Source organism: Bos indicus x Bos taurus, chromosome 19, assembly GCF_003369695.1.
Source record: "Bos indicus x Bos taurus breed Angus x Brahman F1 hybrid chromosome 19, Bos_hybrid_MaternalHap_v2.0, whole genome shotgun sequence".
In the NCBI taxonomy this organism is placed as follows: Eukaryota; Metazoa; Chordata; class Mammalia; order Artiodactyla; family Bovidae; genus Bos; species Bos indicus x Bos taurus.
In genome coordinates this window covers 24,320,112-24,347,634 of record NC_040094.1, presented here as the reverse complement: position 1 = coordinate 24,347,634, position 27,523 = coordinate 24,320,112, and the positions used below count along the sequence as shown (strand labels likewise).

The following is a 27,523-nucleotide window of genomic DNA, read 5'->3' as shown; positions in this document are numbered from 1 at the left end:
GGAACTGGCACGGAAACTGGAGGTGAGACAAGCACCTTCAGCACGATTTGCTTGGTAGGCTTAAGCAGCCCCACCTGGGAACTGAGGGCGACAAACGGTGGCCCAAAGTGACAAAGAACACCTGCTGCTCCCAATCGAGGAGCGGCGTCCACAAAGATAGCTGAGAGGAGGGGCTTAGCCCTCTATCGCACAAATGGAGAATCTTCCTAAGTGATGCAACATGATAGCGCAAAAAAAATAAAAACTCAAGGAAGCATATCGGCCCTCCGAAATTGAAAGCCCAAGCCTCGAGCCCGCATCCGGTGTTTTCAAGTCCCCCAAAGCAGACCACTAGCCTGGGAAAAGTTTACGCGGAGGTTTCGCCTAGAGGCTTGTGTAAATAAACCTCGCGAGAGATCGCGAGGAGCCCCGCCCCACCAGGAGAGGACACGCCCCCGAGGCGGGGACCGGAAGCGATCTATTCAGCCCGGAAGTAGTGGTGACTTGGTACACGTGAACGGCAGCATGGCGGTCCATCGCTCTGGCCCGCTTAAGCAGCAGAATAAAGCGCATAAAGGCGGGCGGCATCGGGGTCGAGGGTCCGCGCAGCGAGACGGCAAGGGTAAGAAGGTAGGGTTGGAGGAAGAAGAGCTGTTTAATCGATATTAACTGCTTTTCTTCGTGCCCAGAATGAGCTCCTACTTCCAGCCTGGACCCCGCGCAAAGGGTCTAAGGAGGGCAGACAGGGGTCCCCTTTCTTAACCTGCTAGTGCTTTGCGCAAGATCAGAAAGGTCTGATATCCTTCCAGGCCGTCTAGCACCGAAAACCCTAAGCAAGAAGGTGAGAAAAGATCTCAGCAGGGTGGACCAGAGGCATCGCGCCAGCCAGCTCCGAAAGCAGAAGAAGGAGGCGGTGAGAGGACTCGGGTTAGGGGATTGGTGTGGCTTCACAACCTTTCTAGGCGGGTAATGTCTCGAACTAGAAAATGTGACCCTGGGAAGGGCTCAGAGATGGAGGATAACTCTAGAGCACGTGTCAGGTGTGCAGGCCCAGACTCAAGCTATAGCTTTCTTTGCTTTGTGCCTACCTTCTGCCCACCTCCTTGGCATACGTGACACTTTTTAACAAGAGAGATGCTGGTTTGGAGGCTGAGGATGGGCCTCTGTACTGTTGGAAATGCAGTACTGGAATAAAGTATTGAAACATTGAGGTGTTCTCTGATGCTTTCTTTCCTCAGGTTTTGGCAGAAAAGAGACAGCTTGGCAGCAAGGATGGCCCTCCTCATCAGGTACTGGTGGTGCCCCTGCACAACAGGATTTCCCTGCCAGAGGCCTTTCAGCTGCTTCAGGATAGGGACACTGGAACTGTACACTTGAATGAATGGGGAAGCACCCATAGCTTTATGCTATTATGCCCCCGCTTGAAACATCGGTGGTTTTTCACATCAGCAAGGCCAGGTTAGAGTATGCAACAATATTTCCTATCATTATGTTTTGAGCATTAATGGTAATACTTTGTAAGTAAAATGTCCTGATGTCAACCACCTTTTCCTACTGACTTTGTCTTCTATTCCAGGGGATCTGCACACTGTGTTAGACATGGCTAAAGTGGCTGATACCATCCTGTTCCTCCTTGATCCACTAGAAGGCTGGGATAGCACCGGGGATTACTGCCTTTCTTGCCTGTTTGCTCAGGGCCTTCCCACCTATAGTAAGTGAGTTGGAAGTATTGCAGGCCAAGAAAGGAAGTGAATTAGCATTTATTGTTCACCTCTAATTTGCCAGATACTATGTCTAACACTTGATATTTTTGGGGGGGTTGTACGAGTATGTGTGGCCTTAACTTGGTCCATTATTTACAAGTCATATATCAAGGTGCCTTTTTATTTCTGGACTGCCAGTTGCCCAGAGAAAGGAGAAGATTATGAAGTTTGGTTTTATTGTGAAATTTCTTTAGGGTAACTTGATTGTTGGGTTGCCCAGTGATCTCTGGGCTCACAACTAAACTATTAGCTTGTTTGTGAACTGCAGAGGGGGATTTTCATATAGTGAAGCAACAAGTCATGAAACCTTTTCTCTTTTGCTTACAGCATTAGCCGTCCAAGGGATTTCTAGCCTCCCGCCGAAGAAACAAATAGATGCCAGAAAAAAGCTAAGTAAAGCAGTGGAGAAGCGCTTTCCTGAGGACAAACTCCTCCTGTTAGATACTCAGCAGGAGGCAGGGATGCTGCTCAGGCAGTTGGCTAACCAAAAACAGCGGCATCTTGCCTTTCGAGATCGGCGTGCCTATCTGTTTGCTCATGCTGCTGAGTTTGTGCCTAGTGAAGAGAGTGACTTGGTGGGCACCTTGAAGATCTCAGGCTATGTTCGTGGGCAGGCTCTGAATGTAAATAGCGTGCTGCATATCATTGGACATGGTGATTTCCAGATGAAGCAGATAGATGCCCCTGTGGACCCTTTCCCTTTAAATCCGAGAGTGATCAAATCCTCAAAGGACTCAGGCACGGCAATGGAGGTAAGATTGGTGTTCTTAAAAACTATGTCTTGTACATTGATGGATGAGAACTAATTAACGTCAGAGAACGTGGTACGGCTACACTCTTAATTTCACAATTCACACCTGTGAAATAAAGATTGCGAAAGTATGGTTGAGCTACATACCTGCAGTGGAAGTGAGGAAAAGACCGGCAAGATTCACGGAAGAGATTGACTTTTGCCAGGTACTGAGAAGGATAAATGTGTTTTATGAGTTGAAAAGAGATGGAAGAATATCTCAGCAAATAGAGACAACATGAGCCTTGGCAAAGTGATAGATCAAAGGGTTTTTTTGAACTCTGAGGATAACAGTGGCTGGGAGTAATAAACAGGTAGGCATGGGATCAGATTATGAAAGGCTTCAAGAGCTCAGCAGACTTATAGATTTAGAATGCTAGGAAATAGAACTATTTGAAAAATCCTGACAAGTTTTGGCTTTCTATTCTATTTGAGGACTGTGCTCTTCTAGATCTTCTAATTATGTTAGATTTAGTAGATTTTTGGCTAACACTTAATTGACTGTTGACTGTTCGGGTTTTCAGATTTGTGCTGCAGATGCTGTAGCTGATATGGAGGAAGACCTGAAGGTTCTAATGAAGGCAGACCCTGATAGACAAGAATCCTTGCAAACAGAAGTTATCCCAGATCCAATGGAGGGGGAACAGACCTGGCCCACAGAGGAGGAGCTGAGCGAGGCACATGGTTGGTGTTGGCAAACTTGAAATTCATCTGGCCTAGAATTGTGGGTTTTGTCTAACTGCTCACAGTGAGGACCTTAAAAGGTAGATGAGGCAGTACTGGACGTCTGTCTTCTCTTACCTCCAAAGGCTGTAGTTTGCACTGAGCAAACACTGGACACAGCTTTGTTCTATCTCTAAGAATTACTTACTGTTTTCTAATGAAAGGGTAAATAAACTTCCAATTCATTGTAAGACTTGCTTGACCGTGTCAGTATTGCTAGTTCTGAGGCAGCTGAAATAAACTTGTAAGTGCCTGCCAGAGTTCCTGGTATTGGTAGCAATATATCCTGTGTCATAGAGGAGAGGAGGAGGTCTGTAACTTCATCATGTGGGCTTTTACAGACTTACTGAAGGAAAGTTCCAAGGTAGTGAAGAAGGTTCCCAAAGGAACATCCAGTTATCAAGCTGAATGGATTCTGGATGAGGATGGTGAAAGTGGTGGGGAAGGAGATGAGTACGATGATATAGAACACGAGGATTTTATGGAAGAGGAATCTCAGGTAAGGAAATGGGCCCTTGGGCACCCTCTGTGTATAGCCCCCAGTGCAAGGCAAGGTGCGTTCCTGACCCTAAGGGGTATGTGTGGTCTGTTTCTTAGGAATAGCTTTGTAGTTGCCGGACTGAGTCTCTGTTTTATAACTCATTCTCTATTAGAGTTAATATTGGTTTGGACTGTGTATCTAGTAAATTTCAGCATAGTGGCCTTTTGTGTAAAGATGTGGGTTTCTTCAGAAACTGTGATCCTTCATTCTATAGGATGAGGGTAGTGAAGAGGAAGAAGAGGAGGAATGTGAAACTATGACTATAGGAGAGTCTGTACGTGATGATCTGTATGATGAGAAAGTGGATGAAGAGGCTGAGGAAAAAATGCTGGAGAAATATAAACAACAAAGACTGGAAGAGATGTTCCCAGATGAAGTAGATACCCCCCGTGATGTGGTTGCTAGAATTCGGTGAGTCAACAAGTCCAAAACCAATCAACACATTTTTATTTAAAACTTGCATGGCTCAGAACTATGTCAGTGTGATATAAAAGAAGAAAAAACACATTGTTCTTCCTCCCAAAGCCTAACCTTATACAGGAAGGGAACAGACGTACAGGAAACAGTCATATATATTCACATTCTACACTGTGTAGTACAGGCTAATAATGTTACAGAAATATAATTGTGATTAATTAGCAAATGCTTCCTTTGGAGCTAAGACTCAAACTATATAACATTTGAAGATTTGGGGAAGTTTGGGTAAAATAGCAAGAACAAAAGAGTTAGGGGTGAAGGTGATCTTGTCTGCTCTAAAGGTGAGTCTCACTAAAACCAGAGTTTATGCTGGTTCTTAAAGGGGTAAGGCTTTTATCAAGGACCCTGCTAGTCAGGTTAAAGAGCCACTCCCGGATATGCAGCAGGGAGCCACTGTTAATACTTATAAGAAGCTGGGGTTTGGTACTGAAATACTTGTTACTGGCTCTTTTGGGGGGTGGTCCTGATATAGGCCATTAGGTTATTTTGAAAGGTAGTTCCTTTAAGCTAAAGCCTTAGCCATTTATTTAATTTTTAAAAGTAAAAAATTTTTTTCCTTTTTTTTTTTTTCATTTTAAGCCTTAGGCATTTTAAGTGAGGTGAGTGAAACAGTTAAGTAGCACCATATAAATGTCACTGTGAATTTCTTTAAAATATCCTCTATATTCTAGATTTCAGAAATACAGAGGCCTTAAGAGCTTCCGGACATCTCCGTGGGATCCTAAGGAAAACCTCCCTCGAGATTATGCTCGGATCTTTCAGTTTCAGAACTTTATTAATACCCGGAGACGCATCTTTAAAGAGATTGAAGAAAAAGAAGTTGAAGGAGCTGAGGTATCTGCTTCCCTTTGTTCATCCCTATAATTAGCTTATTTGCCAAGGTCGTGTCTGTCCCCTCTCCCCGTTCATTCTCTTGGCATGAGTACCTTAATGAGTTTTATGCTGCGTACAGCTGACTTAGAGAAGCTGCTGAGTTACTGATCAGAGTGACACTGGGAACAAAGAGGTGTCAGAGATTTTAACTGGGAAAGCTTAATCTGGGTGGTTGAGGCATCTGTGCAAGGCAGTCTTGGAGGGTGAGCACTGGCTTTATCAATGTTTGGGAGACTGTTAACATAGTTGGAGAAATGCTTCATCATTATTGAGACCGTAAGAGTAACTGCATAATCGTATTCTGCTTTCTCCTGGCAGGTTGGCTGGTATGTCACACTTCACGTCTCTGAAGTCCCTGTCTCAGTGGTCGAGCACTTCAAGCGAGGCACACCCTTGATTGCATTTTCGTTACTACCTCATGAACAGAAAGTGAGTTAGTGTCTTGTGGGAAATGGGAATTATGGCACTTTCCAACCAGTTTTGTCTGACAGCCTAATGTTTTATGTGGCTTACGTTTTGCTTCTTGGGATGTGAGTCTGCCTTTATGATGAGGAGTAAGGGGAGGATAACAGAGAAGTCAATGATGGTTTTACCTACATGTCTGAACCTGTCTGATGCACCTCAGTGATGTCATCTCTGTATGGTTCTGAGACTTCTCTGACCTAAATATGTTTGTCAGATCAGACTTTAGTCAAGGATTGGCATCCATAAAAATAAAGAGGGCTTCTGCCAAGGTATGGGCTTCCCTTGTGGCTCAGCTGGTAAAGAATCCACCTGCAATATGGGAGACCTGGGTTCAATCCCTGGGTTGGGAAGATCCCCTGGAGAAGGGAAAGGCTTCTGGAATACTGGAATACTCCAGTATTCTGGCCTGGAGAATTCCTTGCACTGTATAGTCCATGGGGTTACAAGGAGTCGGACATGACTGAGTGACTTTCACTTTCATGCCAAGGTATAGATCTTTTTTCTCTTGGCCAGCATCATGTAGGTTGGGGTGTAAGAAAGCTCTGGCCTTTGGTCAGTGTGAGTAACAGTTGAAGCAAGAAGGGTCTTGATGAGTGTGGTTTGGCAGTGTGTGGTTAGTGAGTGACTTGTAGCCCTTGATTTTGTGGTAGATGTTGAACCCTTGTATGTTACACATGGGAAGGTCAACTAGTATAGCAGGGACATGAAAGTTCTGAAAGCCAGCTTATTTTCAATTTGAATGCAAGTTATTAGTGAAGGTAAAAGATGGATTTGTGTTTCATCATTTTATACTACACCATAAATTAGTATAGGGCTTCCCAGGTGGCTCAGCAGTAAAGAATCTGTCTGCAGTGCAGAGATGCGGGTTCAGTCCCTGGGTCCGGAAGATCCCCTGGAGAAGGAAATGGCAACCCACTCCAGGATTCTTGCCTGGAAAATCCCATGGACAGAGAAGCCTGGCAGACTACAGTCCATGGAGTCACAAGAAGAGTTGGACATGACTTAGTGACTAAACAACAACATAAATTAGTATTGTCAGCTCTTAGGGTGCACCCAGTCTGCTGGTTTGGTTTGCCTTCTTTTACTTTGGGTGTTCTACTCCTGATATGAAGTTCTGTTTCTTTACTTGGTCCCCAGATGTCAGTACTTAATATGGTGGTGAGCCGGCACCCTGGCAACACTGAACCCGTGAAAGCTAAAGAGGAGCTGATCTTCCACTGTGGATTCAGGCGCTTCCGAGCCTCACCTTTATTCTCTCAGCACACTGCAGGTAAGCAGCAGGGAAGTTTCTGGGTTTTTGTTCATTTTACTGTCTTTTAGGGGACTGTGATTTTGTGGCAGGGGGTGGGAGTGTGAGAGGGTGGGGATGGGGTGTGCAGAATACAGCATTTCAAACTTTGGTTTAGGAGCCAATGATGTTTCCATTCAAAATGTCTGAACCTGTCTGAAGCATCCCAGTGATGCAAACTCTGTGTGGTGCTGAGGCTCCTGTGCCATGAGTATTTGCTGCAGTCAGTGTTGAATAGGGATCGGCAGCTTTCAAGTAATGATGTGTCATGGAACCCTTGGCATCTGATGTCCCAGTGGGTGAAGTCTAAGGGGTGGCCCACAGTTGGATAAAGCAGAGGTGTATGGCTTCTGAGATCTTGAGGTTAGATGAGAGTTTGGACAGTGATGACCAGGGATACTCCTAAGACAAAAATGATTGTCCTCTTACAGTCTTTAGAGTGGGAAGATATTTGCAGTATGTCAGGGCTTCTGAACGTTACCCACACTCTCAGCCCCCAGCGGTGGCCAGAGGAAGGTGAGAAAAGGCAGTATTAATGGATGCTCTGGATAATTTCTTTGCTCACCAACCATTCTGTCTAAATGAGGGATTGATATTGTCCTTTTATTTCCCTATAACTTTCAGTATTAATTTAAAAAAATGTATTGTCTATATCTGCTTTTGTGCTTTAGTGAGAATTGAGTAATTAGAAGAGAGACTCAATGGCCACAAAGCCTAAAATACTTACTCTGATTATAGAAAATGTTTGCCAATCCTTGCTCAAGATTAAGAGCTGTTGAATTAGTGGAGTGTTTTTCTGTAAAACACCGATTCTTAAATGAGGTAGGGTGATATGTATCAGGATCACCTGGAGAACTTTTTCAAACCCCAAAATACAGTTCAAGCTTCAAGACTCTGCCTCCTACTTCGAAAAATCACTCTGCTAGGACAGAGTTGTATTTTTCAGTTGTACAGAGGCCAGAAAATGCTTGGAGAACTAGTAGGATAAAGAAACATTAGTTGCTTTAGTTTACGAGTTCCAGTGCTACAGCTTTTGCACAGGCCTCTGGATTACTTATTGTTTCTCAAAATACGTTCTGGTTTTTATTCTTTTAATGGCAGCGGATAAACATAAATTTCAGAGGTTCCTGACTGCAGACACAGCCCTGGTGGTGACAGTATATGCCCCGATCACTTTTCCTCCTGCATCTGTGCTGCTTTTCAAACAGAACAGCAATGGTAAGTTGCGTTCACAGAGGTGAATAGGCCTGCAGGTCCTTAATAAGATTAACTGGTCTCTGTATTTAAATTTGGGAGTCAAATGGTAACAAAAAAGTTAATGATGTTTTTTAAATTGTCCCAATTTCAGGATGACAAGTGGGGTTTTATCTTGCTTGCAAACCTTAGCTAATTGGTAGAGGCTGCTCAGGTGCTCTGTTTAGGCTAGATTCTGAGGACAGGCCCAGCAGGAATATCAGTGATCTTGGCCATGAACCCAGGAGGGCCACATAGTACATCCCCACTGGGTTTCCCAAGATCTCTCATAGGTCTTTAAATAGACTGGACAGTAAGTGAAGGCTTTGACCAAAAGCCTCCTGCTGCTCTGCTTTTCCCCCCAGGAATGCACAGCCTCATTGCCACAGGCCATCTCTTGTCAGTGGATCCAGACAGGATGGTCATCAAGAGAGTTGTTCTGAGTGGTCATCCTTTCAAAATTTTTACTAAGACGGCAGTGGTGCGTTACATGTTTTTCAACAGAGGTAGGTGTGACAGAGGGGATCCAGTTGCCTTTGTGGGATGAAGGTTGGGTTTATACATTATGGATAGGTGTTTCATCTGGTCTTCTCTGTGTTTCTTTATCTTAAGAGGATGTACTGTGGTTTAAACCTGTGGAACTGAGAACAAAATGGGGCCGCAGGGGCCACATCAAGGAGCCTTTGGGTAAGAGAATGTGCGATGTGGGAGCTTGTGTAGACTTCCCCAGCGCTGTTAAACGACCACTGGGTTAAGAGACCACTGCTTTAAAGTTTTCTATTAATATGACCAACTCATTCTGTTTTCATTCTAGGTACTCATGGTCACATGAAGTGCAGTTTTGATGGGAAGCTAAAATCTCAGGACACAGTACTGATGAATCTTTATAAGAGAGTTTTCCCCAAGTGGACTTACGATCCATATGTACCAGAACCAGTCCCCTGGGTGAAAAGTGCGATTTCTTCAACACTGCCTGAAGTGGACATGGAGTAGTGGATTCAGTGGGATTCTGTCTCACCGCTACTAGTGAGCACTCTAGGGTGGGAGCCTGTAGCTGTGACTGCCCAGTTTGTCTTTCTACGTGAGCCTACTTAAGGGCTCCTGCTCCTTTGTGCAGAAGACTTTTCTTGGCTTTGAGGAGGCGTCTCAGTTAAGTATGGATGTTTTTCTAGTTCAACTTAGTCCAAAAACATTAAATCTTACTGAAATACACATTCTCCAGTAGGGTTTTGAAGGCTGTTTTAGAGGGGAAGATAGGAACTTGACAATGACCAGGAGACAAAATTTCCAAGTGTCTAGATAGACACTCGAGTCCCTTTTCTTCCTTTTGCACATATTAAACAGAAACAGATTGCTAAGGAGCTGCCTTTTCATCCTGCTTCTTCACCCAAGTTAGGGAGGTTAAGTCTACATTTCCACCACTGAGCACAATACAGATGTTCTTTACTTCTGCAGGAACTGTTCGAAAATGCTGAGACAGCACAACGGCCACTCCAACACCAGCTGTAGGTTCAATAAGCAATTTCATCCTCTCCCACACCAGCTGGGTTGCATACTGTCGGTACAGAAGTAAGAATTAGTGACATGGGAAAAGGGGGAAAGAGCCTAGTTGGTTGGCCTTTATGATTAAAGGCCAAATGGGGGTGTATGCCCAGTCTGAGTATTCCTATTTGTGATACATTTGTGTTTGTCAGTGAAGGGCAGGGCTTTTTTCATTCTGACTTGCTTTACTGTCTCGACACTCATCTAGAGCACCCTCTTACATGTTATGAAATCACCTAGTCAAGTCCCCTTGTGGGTTAGTTGCCGTTTACAACAGGAGGGTTTTTGCCTAAGAAGTTGCTCCACTCTTTTGTTGTTTTCTTTCCTCTTGGAGCCTCACCTTAATTTCATCCTCTGTGACAGTGAAGACATCATCCACGAGGTCTCTTATAATAGGCCAGGTGTTTAAGCCAATGCTGGATTTGATACCATCTGCTATGGTTTCCGGAGGATAGGGGTTGGGGGTCAGTTCCCCTTTCAGTTTGGACTGGTAGCAGTCATCTGCATTCAAGGGTTCAGCAGCATATACCTTCACACTGGGTCTCAGAGCCTAGGAAGAGGAATATTAGATACCTTACAACTAGCCACAGCCATTTTGCCCGCATGCTTGCAGTAAAACAGATGGTACAGTTAACACATTTCTGCCCAAGAGCCTTTCTTTTAATCTATGTAATGGAAATAAGGCCTTTAAGCATTTAAATTGTTTTCCACTCTGGCCTTCAGTTGCTTAGATCACAGCTGGTTCTGCTGGAGACTTGGGAAAGGAGTAGCTCCTGACCTGCACAGTAAGTTGGTGAGATGGAATTCAAAGGACTGCGAGGGTGCCGCTCATTGTAACGGCTCTTGTGCTGTAAAGTTTTCATTTAGAAGAGGGCAGTGATGCAGAGCAGAGCCTTCCATCCCAAGTGCCAGGGGGATGATAAGAAGGAACGGCAGTTTGGGGGGAATGCTGAGCAAGTATTCACAATGTACTGTAATACAAAATAAACTTCTGTGCCTGAAGTGGGGAGTCCTCCAGAAGCTGTTTCTCACCTTCACTGTAACGGCTATTCCAGCAAGCATTCCTCCTCCTCCTACAGGTACCACCAGTGCGTCTACCAAGGGAACCTTCAGTGAAAGTGTAAAGTATTAAAATAGGTGTGTTAATAACCAGTTTTATATGTACATATGAAAGAATTGGTTCTGTGGCCAAACATCAGCATCACTGGCAGCTAAACTAAGCTGTTACCTGGTTTAGCACTTCCATGGCAATTGTCCCTTGCCCAGCTATCACTGCAGGCTCCTGGTTGGGATGTACCATAATGCCTTCTGTTTCTTCCGCAATTCTCTTTGTAATATTTTCTCTGGACTGAAAGAGGACATTACCTTAGCTTACTTTATCTGTATTTAATAGAGTCCCCAACAAGTTAGATTCAGTCATTTAACACTTCATTGGCTGCTTTTCTCAGACTTGGATCTGGCACTGAGGATATGACTGAACAAAATAGCCCCTGCACTCAGTGGAGTTACATTCTAATAGGGTGGGATGTAAGTAAATACAGGTATGTCTACATGCTTTGGAGGAAAATGAACAAGTCCTGTGTGTCTCCACAGAATATTCCAGGGAGAGAGGAACAGCAAGTACAAAGACCACAGAACAGGAGTGCTTGGCTTTGAGAAGCTGCTAAGTTAGTGTGGTTGGTGTGGAGTGTTTAGGGGACAGTAAGTGGAAGATGAGATCAGCAAAGAAGTAATGGGCCAGTTTGTCTGGGCCACAGGTGATTGCAAGAACTTTTGTTTCTGGGACTTCCCCTGGTGGTCCAGTGGCTGAGACTCCATGCTCCCAGTGCAGGGGACCAGGTTTCCATCCCTGGTCAGGGGACTAGATCCCACATGTTGCAACTAAAAGTTTGCATACCACAACTAAAGATCCCACATGCCATAATGAAGACCAAACATCCTGAATGCCACAACTGAGACCCATCTCTGCCAAATATTGAAAAAATACAGTATGATTTCTTAAGGTTGTTTAAAACAACAACAACAACAACACTTTTGTGTCCACTGTGTGTGAGGTGGAAAATCATTGGAGAATTTTGGGCTGACAAGTTGCCATTTACTGATACGGGGGAGACGGGAGGTGGAACAGTGTTAAAATGTGTTTAGTTTTAGGCAGTTTGAGATACCTATTAAGACACCCAGTTGGGAATATACAAGTCTGGGCTAAGAGTAAAGGTCAGGACTGGAGTTAGAAGTTTTAAACTAGGAGACCATAACTAGATCATCTGAGTGAGGGGCGTGCCAACATTTAAAAAGGAAACAACAAAGGAGACTGGAAGCTGCGCCCAGTGAGGCAGAGAGGTTTCATATGACTATGAACGCTGTTAAGGTGGTGCCGAACATTCTTCCTTACCTCTTCGCTCTGTTCACTGTATACTATAGAGGCTCCATAGGCTTGTATTGCCAGTTTTTTACAGTTGGGAGCTGTTTCCGGCACTATGACATAAGCAGGAATCCCTGGGAGGGAGAAACAACGTTTAGTTAGTACAAATTTACTACTTGTTAGTACAAGTTTAGGATAGAAATCTCTGTTCAGTTCGCTTGTAATCGGGCTGGGAAATTTATTTCCATGGCTATCACCAATCTCACTGAAAGTTAAGGATACTTTTCCACTCCTCTCTGATGACCCTACTCAGGACCCTGAGAAATTAGTCAAGTACCTTCCAATCTGGCAGCAAAGGAGAGAGCCTGGCCATGGTTTCCGCTGCTGTGAGCAACAACAGCTCTGGGCTTCTCTTCTGGATGGGCAGAAATCAGGCCTCTGATTGCATTAAGGGCACCACGAATCTAGAAAAGAGGGATGGTGAATTAATCCATTTGTTCTAAATGTTTCTTTAAAAAAAAACAAAAACCCACCAGCTTTAGATTTTTCTCTCCCAACACTGCACACCCAGTAAATTGTATTGGTTGTACCTCCTAAATATCTCATGTTCATCTTGGCCACTACCTCGGTGAGGCTTAATTTCTCAACTGGGAGTTTCTGAATCTCAGCTGGTCCTGCCTCAAGGATCATTCTCATCTAATAGTTCTGCTAGATTATGAAAATTACCTTTTAAAAACATGTTACCTTTTTCATTGATTGCCTATCTGTAAGAAAAGTACAAATTCTTTAAAAGCTGCAGCCTTTCTAACATACCTAATACATTACTTTCTAACATGTCAGTGTCATAGCCATCTTAAGTTGCTGCTAGTTTCCAGCCAGGTTAGCTCACACCTCTATTTCTTGACATGCCAATGCCTCTACCTGTAGTTTTTTCTCTCCCTGATCTGGCTAGAAGTATCATCCTATAAAACTTGGATCAAACATCACCTGGTTCAACCTTCTTGCTCTCGCAGGCAAAATTAGGTACTCCATTGGCTTCCATGTTCCTTGTTGTATCTTTATATCTTTTTATTTGGACTGTGCTGCATGGCTTGCAGGATCTTAGTTCCTCAACCAGGGATCCACCCTGGGCCTTTGGCAGGGAAAGCACAGGGTCCTAACCACTGGATGGCTAGGGAGTTCTCTCTATCTCTGTAAGACACTTGTCATCAACCTACTTTTGTCTTCCCCTGAAAGTATGGCTATAGGGCAAGGCCTCCAGTACATACACCTGGTATAGTTAGTGAAAATATGTGCTTGATGTGTGACAAGTGAAGAACAAACCATGACAGAAGCAAAGGGCATAAGGAAATAAAGAAGTTTTTGTATTGTTTAAAAGTTCTCAGTTAATGGGTGCCAAAAAAAGGTAAATACATGATATCCTAAAGCTACCACTTAACAGGTACTAATACTTCTCAGCACAGTCCAAAATGTAGTTTTCAGATTTTTACTTGAATGAATCTTGAAGTTCATTCTAATGAATGAAGTTCAACTAATGGTCAGAAAATTCTGATAATGAAGAAACACAGAAACCTATTTTTATGCAAAGGAGAGGCCCTGACATATATTACAGAAAAAGGTTTTGTTATATGAGGGCTGAGCTAGGTGTAGACCTTTTTTATTCATAATGTATAAACACATAGCAAGTGAATGCGTAAACTTGGCTACATCCAGCGTGATCACACGTGTTGCAAAGTCACATCGCAAGGCACTGGACACGACTGAACAACACAGGTGTCCAAGTTGACAACTGTGCTCTCTGTTCTGTCATTAGAAGTTCCCCTTTTCATCCCCAAACATGTCCTAATATGGATAGTAAGCTGTATGTGATCACCTTAATTATAAGGGATTTTGAGATAGTGTAAAAGTGGCTCTCTGGAACACCATGATGCTAAGTAACCAGGACTTAAGCAAAGGAAAAATTTGACAACCCTTTCTTTAGCTATAAGAAGACATTAATTCTACCTACCTCACTGGGTGGTCAGGAGGATCATATACATTTATATGTGAAAGTGGTTTGAAAAGAAACATGATACACTATCAAAAAGGATTGTTACCTTAAAAGATCCAGTTTTCTGGAAGAGTTCACATTTGAAGAAAAGATTACGTCCTGTTATTTGATTCAAAATGGAACTTGTTAGTACTGGTGTGAGGTGAATAAAATCTCGAATGTTGATATGAGCTTTTTCAACATCAGCAAAGGAGATGCAGTACTGATCACACATGGTTCTGTAACCCAAGAATAAGAAGGGGGTCAAAGCAAGCCTAGACGTATGTTTAATGAAAAGGTTTTGAAAATGCACAACAGACCCATGGAATGTACATCCCCAAGAGTGAACCATAATGTAAACTATGGACTTTGGTGGTAATGGTCTATCAATGCAGGTTCAACTGTAACAAATACACCACTCTGGTGGGGGATGTCAATAACGAGGGAGGCTATACATGTGTGTCGGAGAAGGCAGTGGTACCCCACTCCAGTACTCTTGCCTGGAAAATCCCATGGATGGAGGAGCCTGGTAGGCTGCAGTCCATAGGGTCACTAAGAGTCAGACATGACTGAGCAACTTCACTTTCACTTTTCACTTTCATGCACTGGAGAAGGAAATGGCAACCCACTCCAGTGTTCTTGCCTGGAGAATCCCAGGGACGGGGGAGCCTGGTGGGCTGCCGTCTATGGGGTCGCACAGAGTCGGACACGACTGAAGTGACTTAGCAGTATACATGTGTGTGGGCAAGGGGCATATGGCAAATTTCTGTACCTTCTTAGCAGTTTTGCTGTGAATCTTAAACTCAGAAAACTAACACTCAGAAACAACAAAGAAAGAAAATGCATAACACTGGAAAATAGACTCAGCCTGTGGTGTTAATGTGGGAACCATCTTCATTACTGGGGTTCCAGAATTTCTGCATAAGGGAACATCTCTCAAAGCTGAGTTTTTTGGTGTATAAGTTTCTTCTGTTGAAACTTTATAGGAAATAAAAGTTGATTCCTGGTGATTCTGGAAGGCTTAAAGCTCAGGCCTCACCTATACCATGCATCTGTTGCTACTGCCACTGGCCTCTACTTTTTCATCATTGTTGTGAAGCTTAAATAAACTGGTTTCAAAATCTGCTATAGATTTTTATTTTAAAAAATATTTCACAATTTACCAAGGGGAAAAATCGCCTACAATCCTACCATCTTAATTCACTTTCTATGTTTCCTCCTGTTTTTTCAATACGCATGTAACAGTTAAAATCAAACCAAAGACAGTATTTCATCTACCCTTTTTCCATTTGGCTCAGTTTCTTCAAAGTTTTCCTAATTATAATTTCCAGTAACTGCATTAAGCTTCCACTTTTCACTATTTTTATTGTGATTCTCTTTTATTTCCTTAACAAAGGGAATGCATATTCAATAGAAAGACAATTTAATTTGGTTCCTCTCCAAAGACAATTGCTACTGAAGTTCTGGTGTCTCTGTCCAGGCCCATATATATATATATATATATATACACACAGACAAAAGTTTTTTGACAGGTTTGGTAACTTGCTTTTTTCAGACAGTAGTAGGAATATAAACCTTAGCTTATCAATCGATATTTTATATGACTTTTAAAAAAAGATTTAAAATTTTTTATTTTTTGGCTGTGCTGTGTCTTTGTTGCTGCACAGACTTCTCTAATTGCAGGGAGCAGAGGCTACTCTCTCTCGGAGAAGGTAATGGCACCCCACTCCAGTACTCTTGCCTGGAAAATCCCATGAACGGAGGAGCCTGGTGGGCTGCAGTCCATGGGGTCACTAAGAGTCGGACCTGACTGAGACTTCACTTTCACTTTTCACTTTCAAGCATTGGAGAAGGAAATGGCAACCCACTCCAGTGTTCTTGCCTGGAGAATCCCAGGGACGGGGGAGCCTGGTGGGCTGCTGTCTATGGGGTCGCACAGAGTCGGACAGGACTGAAGCGACACAGCAGCAGCAGCAGCAGCAGAGGCTACTCTCTAGTTGAGGTACACGGGCTTCATTGCCGTGGCTTCTCTTGTTTTGGAGCACAGGCACACAAGTTTCAGTAGTTGTGGCACACGGGCATTGTTGCTCCACGGCATGTGGGATCTTCCCCCACTGGGGATCAAACTCACGTCTCCTGCATTGGCAGATGGATTCTTTACCACTGAGACACCAGCCCTTATGTGACTTTTTAAATCACTAGTACTTCTTTTTACAAAAATACCATAGTTTTACATAACTCTGTTGAACATTTAAATTTTCCTTTTTTTGCTATAATAATGATGTAATGAACAGACTTGTTGCAATAATTTCTATGGTTTGAGTAGATTCCACCAGTGGCATTTTGCATTAAAAGGCATACATACTTAAGGCATTTGACACCCACTGCCAAACTGATCAGAAGAGTTAAAGACTGTCAATTTATACCCCATCATCACTTTCTGAGGAATGACTATTTTCCTTTACCCTTATCATTTTTATCTGTCAATTTACTGAAATATGTCTAGTAGTTTAGATTTAATTACTAGTGACTGAACATTTTTTCTGTATATTGGCCACTTATTTTGTAAATCTTTAACACACTATACTGAATCATTTTCCTGTGAAATATAATACATTTATAAAAATTCAAAATTCTATTGATGCTTGGGGCTTTTCTGGATTTTGTTCCATTGATTAGACTGCCAATTCCTTTAATAGTATTACTATGTTCTTCCCCTTCTAAAATTTCTAGGCTTTTCTCATATATCAGTTCTTCTAAAAGAACTTTAGAAATCCTTTACCAAGGTTGCCAGAAATTCCACAGTACAATGTACAAATGAATTGGGGTCATAACTAACATTTGAAAATGTTGAACCTCCGCATCCATTAACAATGGATGTCTTTTAATTTAGTAAAGTCCTTTTGTTTTAGGTTTCTTAGTAAAGTTATCATACTTTATTTGCTCCTTGTATAGACCTGATTAAATTTATGCCTAAATGCAACATACTTATGTTGCTTTTGAGAGAAGGCATTTTTTAGATTTTTAAACTGCTTACTGATGATGTATATGAAAACAATTTTTATCATGTAATTCAATACTTTACCAGATTATCTTATTGTATCTAATAGTTCTACAGTTTAAACAATCATGCCATCTGCAAATAATTTGCCTTTACCTTATAAACATAACCCTGGTACCTTTTCAGTGACTTCATAGTTACTGGTTTATATGGATTTGCCATTGCCTCTTGAATTAATTTCAGTAATTTTTTTTGGTAAAATCACTTAATTTAAAATTTATTAGTATAAAGTTGTACATATTAATATTTCTAAGATTTTCATATCGGTAATATTCATTCAACAAATATTGAGCACCTTCTATATGTCAGATATTGTTTGATCTGGGGATACAGTATTAGAAAAGTAGACTTATTCCTATTCTCATAAAGATTACAATGTATTGGTCAGGTGTCTTAATAAATAATCCAATTAAATATGTATTTGTCAACACTGAGATGTTAACTTAGGGAGGAGTATTAGGATAGGATAGTATATTGAAAGGCTTTATTTTAGATCAGTGAAGGCCTGTACTGTGAAGTACAGTACAGAAGTGAATTTTAGAAGTGTATGTAGAAGTGTATGTAGAATTTTAGTGTATGTAGAAGTGAATTTTAATTTTTCTGTGAATAATTAGCTTTTTTTTGAGAAGTAAAATTAAATTATGACCTATAAGATGAATAGGCATAGTAGTGGGGAAAGTGTTTCAGGTAGAGGGAATAATAATAATATGTGAAAGCTTTAAGGAGAGAAAGAGCTTGGCATTTTCCAAGAACTAAAGGATCAATGTATTTGAAAATGTGATCAATGGGAAATGTGATAAAGAGATAAGAAAAGTGAAGTTGGCAGAGTCTAGATCATAAGGGACCATGACTCACAGAACCTTTTTTAAGAGTAATAAAGTGCCATTGGACTTATGATTACCAGGGAGGAAAAGGAGGGAGAGAGAAATTGGGAGGTTGGGATGGACATATACACACTACTATATATAAACTAGGTAACTAATAAGGATCTACTTTATATAGGACAGAGAACTCTCTTCAATACTCTATAATGACCTATATGGGAAAAGAATGTAAGAGTGGGTATATTTTATGTACAACGGATTCACTTTGCTGTACCACAGAAACACAACATTGTAAATCCACTATTCTCTGACAAAAAAAATCATTGGAGAATCTTGAGCAGGTGACATGTAAGAATTCATATTTACAAAAAGTCACTTGCTACATTACAGTGTGATGAATGAAAAGGAGGAGATAAAGAGTTGGAATCAGGGAATACAGTTATGAAATATTACAGTTGTCCATATGAAAGACAACAGGGGCTTTGATGGTGAAAGTAGAGGCAGAGAAAAAAAATCTTCAAGATGCATTTTGGAAAAAACAACTGAAAAATGGGTGAAGGACTTGAATAGACATTTCTCCAAAAAAGATATACAAATGGCCAACAAACACATGAAAAGATGCTCAACATCTTTAATCATTAGAGAAAGGCAAGCCAAAACCACGAGATACTACCTTATGCCTATGAGGATAGCTACTATTAAAAAATAAAAAAACATGGGAAAATAACAGGTGTTGGCAGGATCTAGAAAAACTGGAGTCCTTGTGCACTGTTGGTAGAAATGTAAAATGGTACAGCTGCTGTGGAAAACATTGTGGTAGTTCCTCCCATAATTAGACAGAACTACCATATGACTCAGCAATTCTATTTCTGGGTATATACCCAAAAGAATTCAATGAGGGTCTCAAAGACGTATCTGTACATCTATGTTTATAGCAGTATTATTTGCAATGGTCAAAAGGTGGAAGCATCCCAAGTATTCATCAACAGATGAATGGATAAACAAAATGTGGTATATACACACAATGAAATATTATTCAGCATTAAAAAAGGAGATTCTGACTTGTGCTATAATATGGATGATACTTGGGGATATGCTAACTGAAATATCAATCAGAAAAATCCCATATGGTTACACGTATGTGAGGTACCTACAGTAGTCAGATTCATAGACAGAAAACAGAATGGTGGTTGTAAGAGGCTGTGGGGAGGACAGGGGGATGGGAAGCTGTTCAATGGGTACAGTTTCAGTTTTGCAAGATGAAAAGAGTTCTGGAGATTGGTTGTACAACAATGTGAATGTACTTAACACTACTGAACTGTACACTTAAAGATGGTCATGATGGTATATTTCATGTTACATGTATTTTACAATCAAAAACACACACACACATTTTGGAGATTATAATTAGTTAGACTTCTTGGTTACAAGTGACAGAACCCCAATTTGAACCTGGCATAGGCACAAGATGGAGGCGATGAGAATTTATTGGCTCATGGAATCCAGAAAAGTTGAACCATGGAAAGGGCAGGAATATGGAGCATTAGGAACAAGTGGAACCAGGGACTTGGAGGTTTTCCAGGACTTTCTGTTTCTCACCTCTGCTGCTTTCTGCCTGTCGGCTTCATTCTTTTCACTGCAGACCAGCTGGTTCCACATGGCAGGACACATGGCTGCTGACAGCTCCTGTGTTTTGCATTTTATGGCTTCCACACTGGAGGGGGTTTTCTTTTTTTCTTAGTTTTGGTTTAAAAAGTTCTGGGTAGGGACTCTGGTTGGCCCATCTTGGCCCAGGACCAGTGGCCAAGAGTATGAGGTCATTTAAGACAACACCATGCAATAGTTAGAAGTATTTACAGAAACATGAAAAAGAAACAATGATTTCTAGAACACAGTATCAAATATGTATGTTTAAAATACATAGATACACAAAACTATTACATATTATTCAAAGATACATGTATTTTCAAAGGACATATATCAAACACATTAGAGTGGTTTCTGAAGAGGGAAGGAACACGAATGGGAACTGGAATGTAGGAAAAAAAGAAAAAAGAGAAAGGCCTTGTTGATGATGTGAACCAAACAGTATGACTGCCTGAAATCTGTACACCTGAGGGAAAAATAGGAGCAAAGTTCAGTTCAGTTCAGCTCAGTCGCTTGTCGTGTCCGACTCTGCGACCCCATGAATCGCAGCACGCCAGGCCTCCCTGTCCATCACCAACTCCCGGAGTTCACTCAGACTCATGTCCATCGAGTCAGTGATGCCATCCAGCCACCTCATCCTCTGTCGTCCCCTTCTCCTCCTGCCCCCAATCCCTCTCAGGATCAGAGTCTTTTCTAATGAGTCAACTCTTCACATGAGGTGGCCAAAGTACTGGAGTTTCAGCTTCAGCATCATTCCCTCCAAAGAAATCCCAGGGCTGATCTCCTTGCAGTCCAAGGGACTCTCAAGAGTCTTCTCCAACACCACAGTTCAAAAGCATCAATTCTTTGGCGCTCAGCTTTCTTTACAGTCCAACTCTCACATCCATACATGACCACTGGAAAAACCATAGCCTCGACTAAACGGACCTTTGTTGGCAAAGTAATGTCTCTGCTTTTCAATGTGCTATCTAGGTTGGTCATAACTTTTCTTCCAAGGAGTAAGCGTCTTTTAATTTCATGGCTGCAGTCACCATCTGCAGTGATTTTGGAGCCCCCAGAAATAAAGTCTGACACTGTTTCCACTGTTTCCCCATCTATTTCCCATGAAGTGATGGGACCAGATGCCATGATCTTTGTTTTCTGAATGTTGAGCTTTAAGCCAACATTCACTCCCCACTTTCACTTTCATCAAGAGGCTTTTTAGTTCCTCTTCACTTTCTGCCATAAGGGTGGTGTCATCTGCATATCTGAGGTTATTGATATTTCTCCCAGCAATCTTGATTCCAGGTTGTGCTTCTTCCAGCCCAGCATTTCTCATGATGTACTCTGCATATAAGTTAAATAAGCAGGGTGACAATATACAGCCTTGACGTACTCCTTTTCCTATTTGGAACCAGTCTGTTGTTTCATGTCCAGTTCTAACTGTTGCTTCCTGACCTGCATATAGGTTTCTCAAGAGGCAGGTCAGGTGGTCTGGTATTCCCATCTCTTTCAGAGATGCTGCGCGGGCGCCTGAGGGCCTAGAGGAGCTATTCTACGCACGTTCAAGGTTGGGAGGGGCGGCGGTGAGGAGATACCCCTCATCCAAGGTAAGGAGCAGCGGCTGCGCTTTGCTGGAGCAGCCATGAACAGATACCTCACGTCCAAGGTAAGACAAACCCAAGTAAGATGGTAGGTGTTGCAAGAGGGCATCAGAGGGCAGACATACTGAAACCATAATCACAGAAAACTAGTCAATCTAATCACACTAGGACCACAGGCTTGTCTAACTCAATGAAACTAAGCCATGCCCTGTGGGGCCACCCAAGACGGGCGGGCATGGTGGAGAGGTCTGACACAATGTGGTCCACTGGAGAAGGAAATGGCAAACCACTCAGTATGCTTGCCTTGAGAACCCCATGAACAGTATGAAAAGGAAAAATGACAGGATACTGAAAGAGGAACTCCCCAGGTCAGTAGGTGCCCAATATGCTACTGGATATCAGTGGAGAAATAACTCCAGAAAGAATGAAGGGATGGAGCCAAAGCAAAAACAATACCCAGTTGTGGATGTGACTAGTGATAGAAGAAAGGTCCGATGCTGTAAAGAGCAATATTGCATAGGAACCTGGAATGTCAGGTCCATGAATCAAGGCAAATTGGAAGTGGTCAAACAGGAGATGGCAAGAGTGAACGTCGACATTCTAGGAATCAGCGAACTAAAATGGACTGGAATGGGTGAATTTAACTCAGATGACCATTATATCTACTACTGCGGGCAAGAATCCCTCAGAAGAAATGGAGTAGCCATCATGGTCAACAAAAGAGTCTGAAATGCAGTACTTGGATGCAATCTCAAAAATGACAGAATGATCTCTGTTCATTTCCAAGGCAAACCATTCAATATCACAGTAATCCAAGTCTATGCCCCAACCAGTAATGCTGAAGAAGCTGAAGTTGAACGGTTCTATGAAGACCTACAAGACCTTTTAGAACTAACACCCAAAAAAGATGCCCTTTTCATTATAGGGGACTGGAATGCAAAAGTAGAAAGTCAAGAAACACCTGGAATAACACGCAAATTTGGCCTTGGAATACGGAATGAAGTAGGGCAAAGACTAATAGAGTTTTGCCAAGAAAATGCACTGGTCATAGCAAACACCCTCTTCCAACAACACAAGAGAAGACTCTACACATGGACATCACCAGATGGTCAACACTGAAATCAGATTGATTATATTCTTTGCAGCCAAAGATGGAGAAACTCTATACAGTCAACAAAAACAAGACCAGGAGCTGACTGTGGCTCAGATCATGAACTCCTTATTGCCAAATTCAGACTTAAATTGAAGAAAGTAGGGAAAACCACTAGACCATTCAGGTATGACCTAAATCAAATCCCTTATGATTATACAGTGGAAGTGAGAAATAGACTTAAAGGACTAGATCTGATAGATAGAGTGCCTGATGAACTATGGACGGAGGTTCGTGACATTGTACAGGAGACAGGGATCAAGACCATCCCCATGGAAAAGAAATGCAAAAAAGCAAAATGGCTGTCTGGGGAGGCCTTACAAATAGCTGTGAAAAGAAGAGAAGCGAAAAGCAAAGGAGAAAAGGAAAGATATAAGCATCTGAATGCAGACTTCCGAAGAATAGCAAGAAGAGATAAGAAAGCCTCTTCAGATATCAATGCAAAGAAACAGAGAAAAACAACAGAATGGGAAAGACTAGAGATCTCTTCAAGAAAATTAGAGATACCAAGGGAACATTTCATGCAAAGATGGGCTCGATAAAGGACAGAAATAGTATGGACCTAACAGAAGCAGAAAATATTAAGAAGAGGTGGCAAGAATACACAGAAGAACTATACAAAAAAGATCTTCACGACCAAGATAATCACGATGGTGTGATCACTCACCTCGAGACAGACATCCTGGAATGTTAAGTGGGCCTTAGAAAGCATCACTACGAACAAAGCTAGTGGAGGTGATGGAATTCCAGTTGAGATATTTCAAATCCTGAAAGATGATGCTGTGAAAGTGCTGCACTCAATATGCCAGCAAATTTGGAAAACTCAGCAGTGGCCACAGGACTGCAAAAGGTCAGTTTTAATTCCAATCCCAAAGAAAGGCAATGCCAAAGAATGCTTAAACTACCACACAATTGCACTCATCTCACACGCTAGTAAAGTAATGCTCAAAATTCTCCAAGCCAGGCTTAAGCAATACGTCAACCATGAACTTCCAGGTGTTCAAGCTGGTTTTAGAAAAGGCAGAGGAACCATAGATCAAATTGCCAACATCCGCTGGATCATCGAAAAAGCAAGAGAGTTCCAGAAAAACATCTACTTCTGCTTTATTGACTATGCCAAAGCCTTTGACTTTGTGGATCACAATAAACTGTAGGAGCAAAGGGAAGGAATAAAAGAGAAAAGAAAGGAAAAAACAAAATAGAAAAAGGAAAAGACAAAGTACTATCATTGAGAGTAAGGGGCAGTTTTTAAGAGAAAAAAAGGGAAAATATTGACGTTATGAACTCCATACATGTCCACTATAGAGATAGAAAAGACGTATCTTGATATTGGATTGAACGGGGTTACTGAGGGAGAGGGAGGTATCAAGGATAACTTCTGGGTTTCGACTTAGATGGTGGTAGAATTTACTGAGATATTGGAAAAGACTCTGATGCTGGGAGGGATTGGGGGCAGGAGGAGAAGGGGACGACAGAGGATGAGATGGCTGGATGGCATCACTGACTTGATGGACGCTGAGTCTGAGTGAACTCCGGGAGTTGGTGATGGACATGGAGGCCTGGCGTGCTGCGATTCATGGGGTTGCAGAGTCGGACACGACTAAGCGACTGAACTGAAGGCTGGTAAAGGAACATTTTAGGAGGAAAATCAGAAATCTGATGAGCTAAGTTTGCACTTCCTATGAAGCATTTGATAGGATGTCTTTTGGATTTTTAAAAATTTTTGCCAGAAATGTCTATTATATAATGTCTACTTTATTTCTGAAGAATGAGTGCTTTGATTTACCAAGTGTTATTCTTTTTCCTTAATTTATGATTTTATCTTTATTTCTTCCATTTTTATTTTCTAACTTTATTGAGTATGTAGCTTATTACTTATTTATTAATTTATTTGGCCACACCACATGGCTTGTGAGATCTTAGTTCCCTGACAAGGGATTGAACATGGGCTCTTGGCAGTGAGAGCAAGGAATCCTAAACACTGGACTGCCAGGGAATTCCCAAGATAACCATCTTAAAAAGTCAGGTATGTATCCTTCCACATCCTTTTTGATATATATAGAAACTTATATTTGCAATAAATAGTTTTGCTGCTCTCAGAACCATACTCTGTATCTTGCTCTGCAATTGGTTTAAAAAAAATACATCTTAAATATATTAGCACATATTTTAATTCTTTAAACTCAGCTTTCATTGTGATACAGGTCTAAATATGGTTGTCTTTTCATTTATTTTTACCTGGTATTTCATTAACCCTTTAAATCTGAGAGTTGAAATTAACTTTTAAATTCAAAATTTCCACCAAATTAGTAAATTTTCTTCTGAATATTACCTTCTGAACTCATATTTGATTCTTAGTTTTCTGGATCCATTCTCCATGTCTCCTTCATCTCTCAATGTGTGTGTGTTCGGTCAGACTCTTTATGTCCCCTGGGGTGTAACTCACCAGGCTCCCTGTCCATGGAATTTTCCAGACAAGAATATTGGAGTGGGTTGCCATTTTCTACTCCAGGGGATATTCGCGACCAGGGATTGAACCTGAATCTCCTGTGCCTCCTACACTGGCAGGCAGATTCTTTACCACTCAGCCACCTTTCTATTACATTTCCCCTCTGACTTCTAGTAACTTTTTTTGAGCTGGTTTTAACTTTTGGCATATCTCATCTGCAGTTCACTGAAACAGTTGCATTAATTTGGCGATCATGTTTATCCTAGGGAAGCTCTGTTCACACTTTTCATCTTTAAAAAAAAAAAACTGTTCCAACATTCTGTCCAATTTCACTGTGATATCGACTTAGTTTTAAACATTTTTTCCTATTCCTTTCATGTTTTTAAAGCCTGCCATGCCATTTGCTCTGTCCACGCCAATCATTCCTCTTCTTTTGTTGTCTACTGACTTTTTCCATCTGTTTAGCCTTCTGGAGGGGAAGGGCCTGCCACCTAATAGTAACTGCGTAAGTTGTCAGTCTGTTCACATCTTTTATACCCATTCAGTTTAAGGACTAATTAGTAACTATTCTTTGATGGTATAGAGGTCCGGTAGGCTGTGTGCCACTGGGAAGGAGCAAGAGGTGGAGGAAAGCAGCCTGCTCAGGAACAAACAGTAAAGTACCAGTTACATTTTAAAGATGAAAAAAGAACAAAAACAAAAAGAAATCAACCTGAGATCCAGCAAAGTCAAGTGATTCTTCCAAAACTTCAGTGATACAGCAAATTCCCAAATCGCCTCATCACACCTCCTGACTTATTTCCACACAACCCTTCCCTCAGCAAGAGCCATCTATACTGTGTTTAAAAAAAAAAAAAAGGAAGTTTGGGATATAAATTGCCATAAAGGAAAAGACTTTTGAGTCTCTGGTCATTATCCATTGTGTCATCCTGGGCAATTTGCTATGGTCCTGACATTCAGTTCCATCACCTTTAAAAAAAGCGAGGGGGTGGGGGCACAATAGTAACTACCCTCCAAGATCGTGAAGGTCCCAAAGTAAAAGCCCGATGCACCAGTCCGGGCCTGTGGCGAAGAGACCCTGGCCTAAGACGAATGGAGAAGGCCCGGGCAGACTCCGAGCCCCATGCCGGCACCGGTGTCCTCGACGGCCACCACGACAGCAAAAGCAGTCACCGCCGCGAACGCTCGCCTCGCTCGGCCTGACCCGGCCGGGCCTGACCTCACCTCACAACCCGGGCGCCGCGCCTCCACCTCCAGCCTCAGCTCACCTTCCTGACCACACCTCTGCGCACGCGCAGCGCCCGTCGGCCCCGCCCGGCTGTTCCCGCTGGAGCGATCGAGCGTGCGTTCGGCGCCGTTCCTCCCTGTGCGGCCACCGTCGTTTGGGGAGGAGAGCGGGAGGGGGCGGGGAAAAGGGTGGGAGGTGGGTGAGCGCGCGCGCGCGCCGCCCGGCCGTCGTGGTTTCCTGGCTGCGCGCGCGCGGCGCTGGCGGAGTAGCTGCAGCTGTAGCAGCAGCCGAGAAGATGGCGGAGGGGTTGGAGCGTGTCCGGATCTCCGCGTCGGAGCTGCGAGGGATCCTGGCCACTCTGGGTCCACAGGCCGGGAGCAGAGGTGAGTCGCGCCGCCCAGCTGCTGGGCCGGGCCTGCCCGCCCCGCCTCCCTCCCCTCCTCTGCCTCCTCCCCGCTCGGTCCGCGGCGCTCCCGAGCCCCCGCCCCTTCCCCCAACAGTGGGGGCGGGGGCCGAGGGCGGGGCGGGCCCTCCCCTCCCACCAGCCTGAGAGCCCGTGTGGGGTCGGGCTCCGCCGCCTCCGGCCCCTCCGGGAGAGCCCAGACCGGGTTCCTGTTTCTGCCCCGTTTCTCACGGCGAAGGTGACTTGTTCCCCATTGCCCCGGCCCTCTCACACCAGCCCGTGGGTTCCCAGCTGTTGGGGGAAGCGACAAGGAGTTGGGCGCCGGGGTCTGGGGGAGGAGGCCCCCCGGAGTGTATGGTTCCCCGAGGAGTCAGCCGCAGGCCTGCCTCGTCTTATTTCCCCTTGGAGAGAAGGGGCTGGAGACTTGAAGAAGAAAAGGTTCAACAGCTTGGGATTTCCTTGCTGAACTTTTTCCCGCAAGGCAGGCTTCTGAAGGCTGCGCCACCGGAGGGATCCAGGACCTCAGAGAGCTGATTGTAGTCTGGTTCGGCTTTGTCATGTGTGGGAGCAGTTTTTTTTTTTTTTTTTAAATCAGAGAGAATGTCTAACTTGCAAGTGAAAGCCTCCAGCCACACCGGGAAAACACCGGGGAAGATTTTAGTGTCTCACCTCTCCTTGGTTAGTCAGGGGAGTTCGTTTAGGAATGGTAGTTCTGTTTCTGCAGGCTTATGGCCGAAGTTTGTGAAATTGATTTTCTTTGGCCATCTGAATTAATTATTCGGGTTGTTTTCTCTCTCCTCTCTGGAAAGTGGTAGTGGTTCTTCTCTGCCCCCCACCCCCTCCCCACAGCTTACAAAGGCTGCTGAGGGTGAGTTATTCTGGAGTTAAACTGCTTTACCTTTATTCAGAGTGAATGAAGCAGTCTTTTAAACTTTGGAAAATACTGAAGCGGTATCTTAAACTTCAGGGTTTTGGTTTTTGTTTTTGTTTTTTTTTTCAATTTTGTTACACCCATGGGTGTAAATATTGGAGCATGTGACCCTTGTTATGAGCTTGTTTGCACTGGTGTTAACAGAACAATACTAGAATTTTCTATAGCATTCCATTTTGAGT

The 27,523-nt window shown here is 42.9% G+C and overlaps 3 protein-coding genes and 2 non-coding genes across 12 annotated transcripts in view; 4 read left to right on the top strand and 1 right to left on the bottom strand.

Moving 5' to 3' along the window:
- Positions 1 to 469: 469 nt before the first annotated feature.
- On the top strand, positions 470 to 10,676 carry TSR1 (TSR1, ribosome maturation factor). 3 transcript variants are annotated; one of them, XM_027517060.1, is made up of 15 exons: positions 470 to 601; positions 789 to 892; positions 1,218 to 1,437; positions 1,556 to 1,690; positions 2,070 to 2,494; positions 3,057 to 3,216; positions 3,597 to 3,754; positions 4,011 to 4,207; positions 4,945 to 5,107; positions 5,465 to 5,575; positions 6,749 to 6,881; positions 8,001 to 8,117; positions 8,498 to 8,638; positions 8,745 to 8,819; positions 8,947 to 10,676. In XM_027517060.1, the coding sequence occupies exons 1-15, from the start codon at positions 505 to 507 to the stop codon at positions 9,123 to 9,125; spliced, it is 2,415 nt and encodes an 804-aa protein (XP_027372861.1). In that variant the 5' UTR covers positions 470 to 504; the 3' UTR covers positions 9,126 to 10,676. The 3 variants fall into 3 exon arrangements, with proteins under 3 accessions (XP_027372861.1, XP_027372863.1, XP_027372862.1); XM_027517062.1 differs by having other exon boundaries at positions 477 to 601; positions 1,218 to 1,268; positions 8,947 to 9,356; XM_027517061.1 differs by having other exon boundaries at positions 519 to 609; positions 8,947 to 9,356.
- On the bottom strand, positions 4,221 to 26,222 carry SRR (serine racemase). 5 transcript variants are annotated; one of them, XM_027517069.1, is made up of 8 exons: positions 26,004 to 26,222; positions 14,133 to 14,304; positions 12,374 to 12,500; positions 12,067 to 12,170; positions 10,903 to 11,022; positions 10,707 to 10,781; positions 10,015 to 10,224; positions 4,221 to 9,687 (listed from the first exon to the last, which is right to left on the bottom strand). In XM_027517069.1, the coding sequence occupies exons 2-8, from the start codon at positions 14,298 to 14,300 to the stop codon at positions 9,487 to 9,489; spliced, it is 1,005 nt and encodes a 334-aa protein (XP_027372870.1). In that variant the 5' UTR covers positions 14,301 to 14,304; positions 26,004 to 26,222; the 3' UTR covers positions 4,221 to 9,486. The 5 variants fall into 5 exon arrangements, with proteins under 5 accessions (XP_027372870.1, XP_027372872.1, XP_027372871.1 ...); XM_027517071.1 differs by having other exon boundaries at positions 9,000 to 9,687; positions 26,048 to 26,222; XM_027517070.1 differs by having other exon boundaries at positions 9,000 to 9,687; positions 25,492 to 26,041.
- On the top strand, positions 5,716 to 5,809 carry LOC113878678. Its single transcript, XR_003507097.1, has one exon. It is a non-coding gene; the product is annotated as a small nucleolar RNA SNORD91 family (small nucleolar RNA).
- LOC113878677 lies at positions 7,013 to 7,107 on the top strand. Its single transcript, XR_003507096.1, has one exon. It is a non-coding gene; the product is annotated as a small nucleolar RNA SNORD91 family (small nucleolar RNA).
- SMG6 (SMG6, nonsense mediated mRNA decay factor) overlaps positions 26,216 to 27,523 on the top strand; it is a 200,745-nt gene continuing 199,437 nt past the window's right edge. The window contains exon 1 of one of the 2 annotated variants that reach the window (XM_027517050.1): positions 26,216 to 26,390. In XM_027517050.1, coding sequence (XP_027372851.1) covers positions 26,303 to 26,390 — 88 coding nt within the window. In that variant the 5' untranslated portion in view covers positions 26,216 to 26,302. Of the gene's footprint in view, positions 26,391 to 26,544; positions 26,649 to 27,523 lie in introns of those variants that run through there. The other variant, XM_027517051.1, reaches the window with a different exon arrangement.

Bases quoted from the DNA above. Each gene is read 5' to 3' on its own strand.
- TSR1 (XM_027517060.1), top strand. From the start codon at position 505: ATGGCGGTCCATCGCTCTGGCCCGCTTAAGCAGCAGAATAAAGCGCAT. The intron at 602-788 runs GTAAGAAGGTAG...ATATCCTTCCAG, and splicing joins CGCGCAGCGAGACGGCAAGG to GCCGTCTAGCACCGAAAACC. The intron at 893-1,217 runs GTGAGAGGACTC...TTCTTTCCTCAG, and splicing joins GAAAGCAGAAGAAGGAGGCG to GTTTTGGCAGAAAAGAGACA.
- SRR (XM_027517067.1), bottom strand. From the start codon at position 14,417: ATGGTTCACTCTTGGGGATGTACATTCCATGGGTCTGTTGTGCATTTT. The intron at 10,225-10,706 runs GTGAGAAACAGC...TCCTCTTCCTAG, and splicing joins GAATAGCCGTTACAGTGAAG to GCTCTGAGACCCAGTGTGAA. The intron at 9,688-10,014 runs GTGAGGCTCCAA...CTGTACCGACAG, and splicing joins TCACAGAGGATGAAATTAAG to TATGCAACCCAGCTGGTGTG.